This window comes from Eptatretus burgeri, chromosome 13, assembly GCF_056783735.1.
Source record: "Eptatretus burgeri isolate ZD-2024b chromosome 13, Ebu_testis_v1, whole genome shotgun sequence".
NCBI lineage: Eukaryota > Metazoa > Chordata > Myxini > Myxiniformes > Myxinidae > Eptatretus > Eptatretus burgeri.
This window is the reverse complement of record NC_140973.1, coordinates 37833613-37846123: the sequence shown is the minus strand read 5'-3', so window position 1 is coordinate 37846123 and position 12511 is coordinate 37833613. Positions and strand designations below refer to the sequence as shown.

General features: G+C 44.8%; 1 protein-coding gene across 3 annotated transcripts in view; it reads right to left on the bottom strand.

Annotated features, from left to right (window-relative positions):
* Positions 1-12511, bottom strand: part of LOC147014253 (cyclin-Y-like) — a 71766-nt gene that overhangs the window by 31000 nt on the left and 28255 nt on the right. For all 3 annotated transcript variants that reach the window (XR_015050696.1, XM_085852052.1, XM_085852053.1), the window contains exon 3: positions 142-176. Coding sequence is in view for 2 of the 3 variants with exons in the window: in XM_085852052.1 (XP_085708178.1) it covers positions 142-176 (35 nt within the window). In the remaining variant the exon portion in view is untranslated. The remainder of the gene's footprint in view (positions 1-141; positions 177-12511) is intronic.

The window sequence follows — 12511 nt, the reverse complement described above, 5'->3', positions numbered from 1 at the left end:
ACACACCCAACCTGCCCACCAAGTTACGGACGGATTGGTATGAAACTTTTTGAGATATCCTGCTCACAGAGACAGACATAGAGAGGGGGTGAAAACATAACCTTCATCCACCTTCGGTGGCAGAGGTAAAAATATACTTACATGGTTAATGTGCACACTTCTTCGCTTGTCTCTCACTGGAACAAGAAGAAAAAAAAAGCCCCAACCACATTAAAACAAGATCAACAACCCCCAACGGTATTTTAACCCTTTATGCTCAGTACACTTACAACAGTTGGTGCCAAATGTAAAACGCTTGTATCAAACAGTGAACTTTTCTGTTGGATATAATATGACGTGCGCTCAAATATAAAAGCTCTCCTCGTACACACTCTGCCAGAAAAAATAAATTAAAACCGAACATGTCATTGCTGTTGATGCAATTTATTTGTGACATCATGGGACACCCATGATACAAACCTCTGACATAAATGCTGAATAATTACATGTCCATTTCATTGTGACCTCATCACGTAATGCTGCTTGGGGCTAATGTTTTCACGAAGGGATCAAACGTGGATGTAACAATCTCAATCCCGGGTATATCCCGGGTACATCCTGGGTACATCCCGGGTATATATGGCAGCAATCACTGCATTTCACCGCCGTCATATTGAGCATATAAACACTTAAATCATTCCACATCCAAATCAGATCCTGTTCGCCCATTCTTCTGCACAAAACTGTTTAATTCAAGCTCAGTTAAGGTGCGTGGGGAGCAATGATGGACAGTAATCTTCAAGTCATGCGACAGATTTTCGATTGGAAATAAGTCAGGACTCTGACTGGGCCACTCAAGGACATTTATGTTTTTGTTCCTTAGCCACTCCAGTGTAGCTTTGGCTGTGTGCTTTGGGTTGTTGTCATGCTGAAACGTGAACTTCCATCCCAATTTCAGCTTTCTTGCAGAGGGCAAGAGGTTTTCCTCGAGGACTTTTCTGTATTCTTCTCCGTTCATTTTCTCTTCAATCCAGACAAGTGCCCCAGTCCCTGCTGATGAGAGACATCCCCATAACATGATGCTGCCAGCACCATGCTTCACAGTAGGGATGGTGTTCTTTGAGTGATGTGCTGTGTTGAGTTTGTGCTAAATCCTGGTTTTGTCCACATTTTGTCCATAAATCCTAAGTCCACATTTTGCATTTAGGTCAAAAAGTTCCATCTTGGTTTCATCAGACCATAAAACCTTTTGCCACATGGCTTCAGAATCTCCGGAATGTTTTTTTGCATACCCCAAACAGGAATCAAGGTGGGCTTTTATGAGTAATAGCTTCCTTCTTGCCACCCTACCAGAGGCCAGACTTGTGGAGTGCTTGGGATATTGTTGTCACATGCACACAGTGACCAGTCATGGCCTCTCTGATTAGTCTCCTCCTGGCTTTGTCATCCAGTTTGGGGGGATGGCTTGTTCTCAGCAGGGCCTTGGTGGTACCACATGCCTTCCACTTCTTAATGATTGTCTTGGCTGTGCTCCAAGGTATATTCAAGACCTTTGAAATATTTTTATACCTATCCCCTGATCTGGGTCTTTCCACAACTTTATCCCTGAGGTCTTTTGAAAGTTCCTTGGTGCTCATGGTTGAGTCTTCACTGTGAAATGCACTACCCAGCAGAGGAAACCTACAGGAACAGCTGATTTTATTGTGAAATAATCAGAATCACCTCAATTTAACACAGGTAGAGGCCAATTAACTTGGTGTGTGATTTTGAAGGTGATTGGTTACACCTGAGCAAATTTACAATTGTTATTACATGGGGGGTGGACACTTATCCAACCAATATATTCTAGTTTTGTATTTTTAATTTTCTGAAATTTGTATAAATTCTTTTTCACTTGGAAGTTGTGGGCTATGATGTGGAAAATAAAGGTGGAAAAAGTCTGATTTAATGCAATTTAATTCCAGGCTACAAGGCAACAGAAGGTGAAAATTTTGAAAGGGGTTGTAGACTTTCTATAAACACGATATATCCCTTCCACCAACCCAACTTCTGCTTCCAGCATTCCCATCCATCTCAGTGTCGCCATCACTATCTCTCGGGATAGTGTCGTAGGCCGTCTCCAGGTCCACAAATCCCAATGCCATTTCACCTTGCACCTCCAACTTCTTTTCCACCAGCTGTCTCAGTGCGAACATCCCATCCATCGACCACGACCCTTTAAAACCCCCGCTGCTCTTCTCCAATCTCCATCTTCGCTCTTCCTTATCCTCCAGTGTAGAATCCTATCCAGGATCTTGATTACCTGACTTCGGAGTGTAATGCCTCTGTACTTCCCTGGATCTTGAATGTCGCCCTTGCCCTTCCATATCTACACAATTAACTCTATCCTCCACTCCTCCGGAATTGAACTTTCTCCCTCACATGACTTCAACAGCCTCTTCATCCAACTGACTCAGACTTCTTCCACTGCAATTATCATGTCTGCACACACACCTCACCAATGCCATACACACTTCCTCCTCTGTGATCTCCACCAACTAAACTTTCCCCGCAACACAACTCTGTAGCTCCAGCTCACCGCTGCTTCCTTCCCAGTTCAACAGCTCTTTGAAATATCCTTCCCACACCTTCAATACTGCCCCTATCTCTGTCACCAGCCTCCTGACACCATCCTTAATCACTGCCCCCCTCCCCCCTCTTTATATCTTTACCATCCTCATCCCTATCACAAGCCAATTTGCATATCATCTTCCTCCTGGCATCCTCTTCCAAATCGTTGTACACCTCTTACATATCATTCCTCGCCTTGCGACTTTCTTCTTCTGCCCATACAGGTGCAACAACCCCGCATGCAGCTGCCTCCCCCATGCTTGATCTTCTCTCTCCTCTTCCAAACCTCCTTTTCACCAACTGCCTTCGCTACCTCCTCCATCCACCATACCTGGTTTCTATCCTTCGACGATACACCGTTTTCCTGACGTCCTTCCACACAAAACTTCTGCAATTTCCCTAAACGCCTCTCCATACTTTTCTTCCATTCCTCCTCTAAACCTTACACTTCTTCACCAAGTTGCTCATACCAAGCCTTCAACCTCTCAATGTACACAAGGATGATGTTTCCCCTACACTTACCCCACCTAATAATCTTCTGACCCCTGCTCGTAACCTCCTTCCTTTTCATCATTCATACCACCAACACCACAGGCTTGTGCTGGGTGGTAACATGCTCTCCCGCCACTGCCTTACAATCGTTAACCCTCCACAACTGTCGCTTCCTTACCAACAACAAATCCAATTCTGTTCTGTGTTGTCCACTTCAAAAGGTAATCTTGTGGCTTTTCCACTTTTGAAAGAATGAACCAGCTATGGCCAGATGATTCCTTGCCACCAGCTCCACAAGCTATTGACCCTCTCTATTCCTCATTCTCCCAACACATTCCTCTCCGCCCGGCTCCGCTACTCCCACATACGTGTTAAAGTCCCTGCAATGCAGAGAATCACCTCCAGCTCAACTATTCCCATCATCCTCTCCAGTTCATCTGAATTCCTGCTTCTCCACCCCAATCCTGCCTGTTTATGGCCAATATACCCACAACACACAGCATTTGCCTCTGGATCACCACCCATCTCCCCCATCTTTCCACTCTGACCTCATGCTTGCTGATCTCTTCCCATACTATTATTCCCACGCTAGTACTCCTTCCATCCACACCGGCATGCAACAACTTGTATCCTCCTACCAACCTCATCACCCTGTCTCCTTTCCAACTGGTCTCTTACACACAAAACACTTCCAACCTTTTTCTATGAATCACCTCCACCACCTCAACTCCTCTTCCCCTCATTAAATATAGGATCAAACGACCTAGCCAAACCTCTCTTCTGAACCGCTGCCCACCCGATGTGAAAGAACAATTAAATTTAAGGCATTCATAACCTATGCCAAAAACCTATTTGACACAATAGGGTACATGGATGATATGGGTATATGGGCCGTAACAGCAGTAGGCCATAATAGTCGCGTGTTCAGTTAACAATGGTATTTTTGCTCAAAATGTATGCGCGAGGCGAGACTATGCGCTCCACCGAGTGCCGTTCTGGTTAAGTAATGGTTAAGATGTCTCTGGTTAAGATCAGTGTGCTTTTTTTGGACAATCTACAGGGTGGTCTCTTGGAAAGACCGTTTCGAGTTCTCAGCATGCCTCCTGTCACCTATAAAAACCTAAGGGTGCACGAGTTGGATGTGCTGAACAATTATTGCATGAGGCAATTGCATTACGTGGAAGCTTGTAATCAGGGGTTCGGCACATCCCTCAAGCCAAAAAGGCACTTGGAATGAACTCTGGAACAGTTCCTCAACAATTATATTATCACTTCTACAACTTCGGTTGTTTTTTTTTTATGGCAGAGTGTGTATATTTCAACGAGCAAGCAAGATTTACAAGTATGACAAACTTCACTTTATAAAACAGTCCTCAAGGAGTGGAACACACTTTCAACACTTGTCCATCCATGATGTGAAGGCTGTGGCAAAGCCTTCTTCAGAGAGATGTAGAGCTCACTTATCACTAATAAATAGCTGACGCCAAGCCTGATCTGGAGGAGATGCTGCAATCACAAATCACTGCTTTTCCAACACCTCACAATAACTGTTATCAATAACAGTTATCCCTTTTAAAACACAATGGGAAAGAATGATGCCATGAGCATCCCAAAAGATGAACACCATAATCTTCTGCCTCCATACAAATTCCCTTCGGGGGAGGTGAGTGTGAATGATTCCACTGTGCAGACTGCATTTTGCTTTCTGGACTGACAAATGGGATCCATGTTTCATCCAGTATCGCAATTGTATTCACAAACTATCCCTCGCATGCTGCATTCCTGGTCACGATGCTCTGATAGATGGAGAATCTTGTGATGGTTTGGTCATCTGTGAGCATTTGTGGCACCCAGCGTGAAAAAACTGCCAATTTGAGATTAATGAAAATTGTATGCATAGAACCATTTGATGCGGCTGCGTCCATGGCGATTTCTCATCAATTGTTCCGCACACTGATTGGAGTCTGCAATGAAGCTACTTCGCTGCTTTCCTGCTCCCCTTAAAACTTCCACACCAAACTCCAAATATTTTTCACATCCATGGTCGACTCTCCACACACTGCAACCAGCTGTCGATGAATGTACACACCAGTTTGACCACTCAAATTCACGTTGCTTACGCAAGCAGGAAGCGGCCATTTTCCAGTGCACAACTATTCACTGCACATACAATGCCACCAAGTGTCAAATGATGCGGGAAACGCTCCCTTAACAAACGTATTAAATTGTCATTCAGTTCACATTCACAAGTACGGGAATTACAAAAGAGGAGACCTTCATATTCGAACACACCTTGAACATGCACATACACAAACTGGAAGGGCACTCAGTCGAGCGCATACCTCTGTCATGTAATGCCTGATGCACAAAAACATATCAGGCCCAATACATTTTTGAACATATCATACTATATATCATGTTTGACCCAATCTCTCAATGGTGAAGAATCACTTAAAAAATTTATAGTAGTCGGATCCGGATCAGGATCTTCACCAAAATCTAATCAGTTCGTCCTTGTCACACACCAAACCTGTCCACAAAATTTCATCTGGATCGGTCCTCAACTTTTTCAGATATCCTGCACACAAACAAACAAACAAGCAGTCATAGACTGGTACTTACGAAATCGCCAACTTGACCTCTGACCTTGTCTAATAAAAGCTGTCTTTAGAGAAGGTAGCGATGCAAACCAGAATTTTCTACGATGATTCTGCACCAAACCTCTCATAAAACATCCGATTTTTACCAGAATTTTGACAACCGAATGTTAAGCATACTTAACCGTTACCAAAATTGAAGACAGCATTGAAAATGACTTTAAAACGAGCGCGTAATGCCGCGTGTTACAATCCCCCTCATTAGCATAATCTTCAGTTAAGCCTCAGATACGACACCTGACATAAATCTCATAAAACATCCGATTTTTACCAGAATTTCGACAATCGAGTATTAAGCATGCTTAGCCATTACCAAAAGTGAAAACGGGATTGAAATTGACTTTAAAACGAGCACGTAATGCCGTGTGTTACAATCCCCTCATGAGCATAATCTTCAGTTAGGCCTCAGACACGACAACCGACAAATCTCATAAAACATCCGATTTTTACCAGAATTTCGACAACCGAGTATTAAGCATACTTAACCATGACCAAAAGTGAAAATAGAATTGCGATCCGAGTTAAAACGAACTCGTAACGTCGACCAAAGCAAAAATCTCCATTTCTCCACGCAATTATTTAATATTATTTTATCAAAGTCACAAAACCGTAATATTCGGCCATCCACCAACAATCTTTACATAATCCGACGGCTTAGCGAGTCAGGCATGCGACGATAACCTTTATTGGGATACAAAAATGACTTTTAAACACCATCTTTATCGAAAACACCGTCAGCACGCACACGCAAAACCTTAACGTGACTCAACACCGCGTCTGCTCGAGCGCGCTGCACCACGTGACGAGTGAAATATTTTTATACGATCTTAAAACGTCTCCAAAACATCCGATTTTTACCAGAATTTTGACAACCGAGTGTTAAGCGTCCTAAGCGATCGCAAAAATCGAAGACAAAATTAAAATCGAAGTTAAAACGAACTCGTAACATCGACTGAAGCAAAAATACTCCATTTCCCCACATGAATTTATGGAATTATGTTTGACCTCACTGTGACCTTGACCTTTGACCGATTTTGACCAAAACCTAAGCAGCGCTAGCCATCGCCCTCCTGAATCACATGGTGTAATTTGACATTGGTAGCTTCTTCCGTTCTCGAGTTATCGTGCCTACAAACAAACACACACACACAAACAAACAAACACACAAACAGAGGACGGAAGTCATCAACATACTTACGAAATCTTTAGATTTCGTAAGTAACAAGCAGTCATAGACTGGTACTTACAAAATTGTCAACTTGACCTCTGACCTTGTCTAATAAAAGCTGTCTCCAGAGAAGGTAGCGACGCAAACCAGAAGGTTCTACGATGATTCTGTACCAATCAAAAATCGAATGTTTGACCTCACTGTAACCTTGACCTTTGACAGATTTTGACCAAAATCTAATCAGCACTAACCATCACCCTTCTGAATCACGTGGTGTAATTTGACATTAGTAGCTTCTTCCGTTCTCGAGTTATCGTGCCTACAAACAAACAAACACACACACACAAACAGATGACGGAAGTCATCAATATCCTTAAGAAATCTTTAGATTTCGTAAGTAACAAACAGTCATAGACTGGTACTTACGAAATTGTCAACTTCACCTCTGACATTGTCTAATAAAAGCTGTCTCCAGAGAAGGTAACGACGCAAACCAGAAGTTTCTACGATGATTCTGTACCAAACCATCAAAAATCGAATGTTTGACATCACTGTGACCTTGACCTTTGACCAAAATCTAATCAGCGCTAGCAATCACGTGGTGCAATTTGACATTGGTAGCTTCTTCCGTTCGAGTTATAACTTTTTTTTGGATGTTTGACCTCACTGTGACCTTGACCTTTGACCGATTTTTACCAAAATCTAATCAGCACGAGCCATCACCCTCCTGCATCACGTGGTGTAATTTGACATTGGTAGCTTCTTCCGTTCTCAAGTTATCGTGTCTACAAACAAACAAACACGCACACAAACACACAAACAGATGACGGAAGTCATCAATATACTTACGAAATCTTTAGATTTCGTAAGTAACAAAGACATACAGAAAGGGATGAAAACATAACCTCCTTCACCTTCATTGGCAGAGGTAAATATCATTCTATATATCATTTTGGCCCCATCTCTCAATGGTGAAGAAATTATCAGATCCAGATCCGGATTTAAATCTTCACAAAATTTGAATAAATTCTTCCTCGTCACACCCAACATGTCCACTTAGTTTCGTAGAAATCCATCCAAACTTTTTCGGATTTACAAGGATTTACCAGGAATTAAGGTCATTCGGCCCATCATGCCTGCGCCACACCAATACCAGATTTCATAAATCCGTCGATACCCCTTCCCTTCGTGTGCAGCCTTTTGGCTGCTACACTGGTACTCATTTCGCCGACCTCGGAAACTTCACAGGCCGAGTCAACCCCCCTTGTGTTAATTCAGTGGCAAACGAGGCTTGAACTCAGGACCCTAGGATCCCAAGCCACCACCCTAACCGCTAAGCCAACACCAGGAGATATCGTGTTATATTGTTGCGGAAATGGGCCATTTGTGGGTTATTTAATATAGGATTAGCCCAGATCCCCCCTTAAATGGATGTTTTGCCAGGTTGTTTGGTAATCGGACGTCACATGTGTGTCGGGAGGTGTAGCAGGCTGGCCAGTGTTCATAGGGGTGGTGTACTGAGAGGCGCCTACTTTTTTCCTTCCCCCCTTCTAACGAGCCCCCACCCAGCGCCCTGACAGTCAGTCAGCAAGACGTGCCAGCGACCCATTGGCAGAGAGCTGCTGTGGGCTCGAACGATGGACCAATCACGTGTCCCCGGAGGCGGTCCGAGAGGCCCACCCCGAAAGGCAAGAGGAACTGCTTTGTGAGTCTGCGATCTGCTTCGTGAAGAGTGGCTTGGCCGGCTGTTCCTCCTCGGCCATGGATCCAGCCTGCAGGTGATCCACAGGTTCATCCAGTGTCCAGCCACAAGGCCTCTGACTGTCCTCACTCCCTGCGCGAAGGGACCACGTAGTCTTTCATCCCGTCGATCCGCCTGCAGAGCCCAACACCCACATTTGGCCTGGTCTGGTGTACAGGCCAGGCCTGGATTCGCATACTGGACCTTGTGAGAAACCAGCTGGAACACACCGGATCTTTAGCTCTTGTGCCGTCCACCTTACAGGGGCTGGACGCACCGAGGCTGGTGCGTGAGCGGTGCCGACAGAAGGACGTCGGCACCGCCATCTTGCCACACGGCGTGCGCAAGCGGTGCCGATCGGAGTACGAGCGCCATCTTGCCACGCTACAAGCTCGAGCTGGGCGCTCGAATCCGACATCATCGGCTTGTCACGAGCCGCATTTGTGACTTGCACACTTTTCCTCTAATCCATGAGGCACCACCAAGTACTCAGTGTCTTGACTGCATGTTGTCCAGGCCTAAGGTTTATTTTGCTCGGGCTCCCTACGAAACCCGTATCCGAAGCTCCCTAGTCAAGAGCGGGTTATAGATGAATGATAACGTTATCGTGAATGCTTTGCTTGTGTCGTGTTCCCACTAAATCTGGCTGAGTTATACGAAATTTGCCGCCTTGAATTTATTCGTGCCGCGCTGAAGAACAATCGCTCGATTTGTATATAAAACCAAACGGGCTATGGACTGGCAGACTTCGCTTGGTCTCTGATCAAACCCAGTCTGTAGCCGGCGTGTATATCCCCAACTGGTAAGGCCCATGAGTACTTTGGTATCGTGATCTGAGGCGTGTGACCCGAGACCTGTGCTGAACAAGCCGGCGTTATAACCCCCGAGACAGCGGTGCTGTTAAGTGCCGCCGATTCTCAACAATATATCGGTTTAGCCCCATCTCTCAATGGTGAAGAATCACTTCGAAATTATCAGATTCGGATCCTCACCTAAATCGAATCAGTTCGTCCTTATCACACACCCAACCTGTCCACAAAATTTCATCTTCATCTGTTCACAACTTTTTGAGATACCCTGCACACACACAGACAAACAGAAAGACAGACAGAAAGGGGTGAAAACCAGGCCCGTAGCCAGGGCTCAGTATTAAGGGGGGCATATGAACTGGATGGGGGGGTCACAATTATTATATTTAATTTTTTGATAACCCAGTATACTATTGTATTTATGCAGCATTGACGCATCTATACTGAGGTTGCCGTCGCATACTAACTAAATTGATCTCAGCTAGATTTAATATGTTCCGATGTTTTTGGCCGAAAATTATTCAAATTCAGGAGAGCCGCAACAAACTGACACATTCACAATGCAGATATTCAATGATTAGACAATTGGCACCAATTCAGGTGCACTTACACAAGGTGTTGTCAAGAATTGGCATTAGAAAATTAATATACCAGAGATACAATGACTAAACGGGGGAGGTTGGCACCGGAATCAGTGCACTTTCAAATAAGATACAGTAGGCTATGACCTGCGATCATCACGTTAAACTATCAACAGCAAATACGACCAGCCTGAAGATACCACAAAGTCCGCATTTAAAGCAGTCAATTACACAGAGGTAAGGTTATGCACAAAGCACTAGATATGGGATATGCAAAGCACCAAACACAACATTTAACTTAAAACATCAGAAGTACAAAGCAGCCGACCACGACGGGTGCTGAGCACAACCACACTGCAACCACAACCACACACGCATCACCAGCAGTCACACACACAATCTGAACTCCTCATAGTTTTTATACCGCTGTACTCGCTGTCAGAAGAGCTGCAGGTGACACGTCTCGGTGTGGAATCTTCTGAGGACCTTCTCCTTCCATTCATTCAGGCATTTACGTGTGAGGTCTCTCTCGAAGGCCAGCTGTACCAGTTGTGCCTTGCGTGCATGGCGCATGGACCGTCGATGGTCAGTGAAGACATTCCTCAATGTTGAGAATGAGTTTTCACACATGGCAGTGGACGCACCAAATGTTAGTCCAGGTCTCATAGCAGTCACTACACTTGGCATGGCTTCCGGCGTTTTGTGGTATGTTGAGAGGAGTTTTTGTGTTGTCCATCTCTCGTTTGGCTGCTTTTCTGTCTGTGTGCGAATAAACTGCTTTGCAACCACACACTCTGTTTCACTGATGGTTGACTTTGTTCATGTCATGATGTGCTGAAGCAAGTGGGGATCCAAAAACGTGCCATTTTCAGGATTCAAGGCAGCGAGTGAACGGGTGAGTTGTGTGTTGCGCTCACTGAAGCGCTGAGCGATCTCTCCAAGCACAGTGTCAATTGCGCTGTAAAAAACCCTCTGCAGTTCAGTCTTGTCATTGTTGTTTTTTTGTCCTGTAGTCTCCAAAACTACAAACTGTTCCAAGTTCTTATGCATTGTGCGTCTCCGTTTTGGTGGTGCAGGTGTAGAAGTGCGCGCATCGTTGGCCTTGTTCCACAGATCAGTGAACTCATCCTCAGAGCGGAGTTTCTTCACGCACTCTGTAGCACTCGCCACCAGTTCCAACCCCGTTAGCAAGTCCATGTTCTCTGCCTGCAAGAGTCTGTTAGGGCCATCGAACAACATCAGCAGTTTTTGTACAAAGATAGCAATGAACATGAAGGCAGGCCCAGAGACTTCCCGCAAAAGCCCAATAGCCTCCGTCCTCATCTCTGCACCGTCGGCGCGCTCTGCATCAATCTCTGACAGCAAGGATGTGATATACTTAAAAGATCCTATGATCAGAGACACGGTGGCTAAATGTCCCATCCAACTTTGATCAAGAAGTCGTTTTAACCGCTCACCTTTATACTGTGCAGCAACAGTGGGCTTTCTGAAGAATTTGTACAGACAACAACAAACCTCGAGGAAATCAGTGACAGCTTTCTCTGCTGCCAGTGCGTGGATAACTACCAGATGGAGTTGGTGATTTAAGCAGTGCATATAGGGGATTTCTCTTTCCAATATCTCTTGTAACAACTTTTGCACCCCACCGTGCTTCCCAGCCATTACCGAAGCCCCGTCGTACACCTGACTTAATATTTTTGACGTGTCAAGTCCTGTTTTTGTCAGCTCTGCAATTATTAGGTCTGTCAATGTTTTTGCATCTCCAGCGTCGGCTGTAGCTATTGTGAGTAGACGCTCTGTTGCTTCATTTGATCCCGATACAAAGCGAATGATGATTGATATGTTCTCACATTCAGTGGGGTCCCTCGTCCCATCCACCTTGATGGAAACCACGATGTGCCTACTTCTTCCACGATGGCATCCGTCACAACATTACTCAATGTGCAGATCAGTTCATTCTGCATTTCCGGACTAGACAGCTTGCGTTTCGTGGGATATGCTTTATTATTTCGGCTAGCTCAGTGTCTTTTTTGAGTGTGTAGTTTAAAAGCGAGAGAAAGTCCACTGTGCTCGTCTGACATATCCTCAAAATTATCAAGGCTCCCTCTAAAGTCTAAAAGGTATCTGATTTTCGGCGAGAAATCCCACAACATCTATAAGAGCAGACACATAGTATCGGTTTCTATTTAGCTGGTCAGCATTGAGGAGTGTGGAAATCTCCTTACCACAATCGATGCCTCTCATTCTCCTTCCACCTCAAAACACAAGTTAAATGTTCCTTTGAAGTTGCGTGTTTGTGAAACCCCCTGTCTTTCTCAACAGCATGTTTCCAATTCCGGTAGCCTCGCACTGTGAAAGTAGAGTCCACTGGGCCGCGTGCGGTGTTAAACTTCCTACATGGATAGCAGAATGCTGCATCTGTCTGCACACTCTATTCCAGCCATTCATTAGTCTGGTACCACGAGGACACAAAC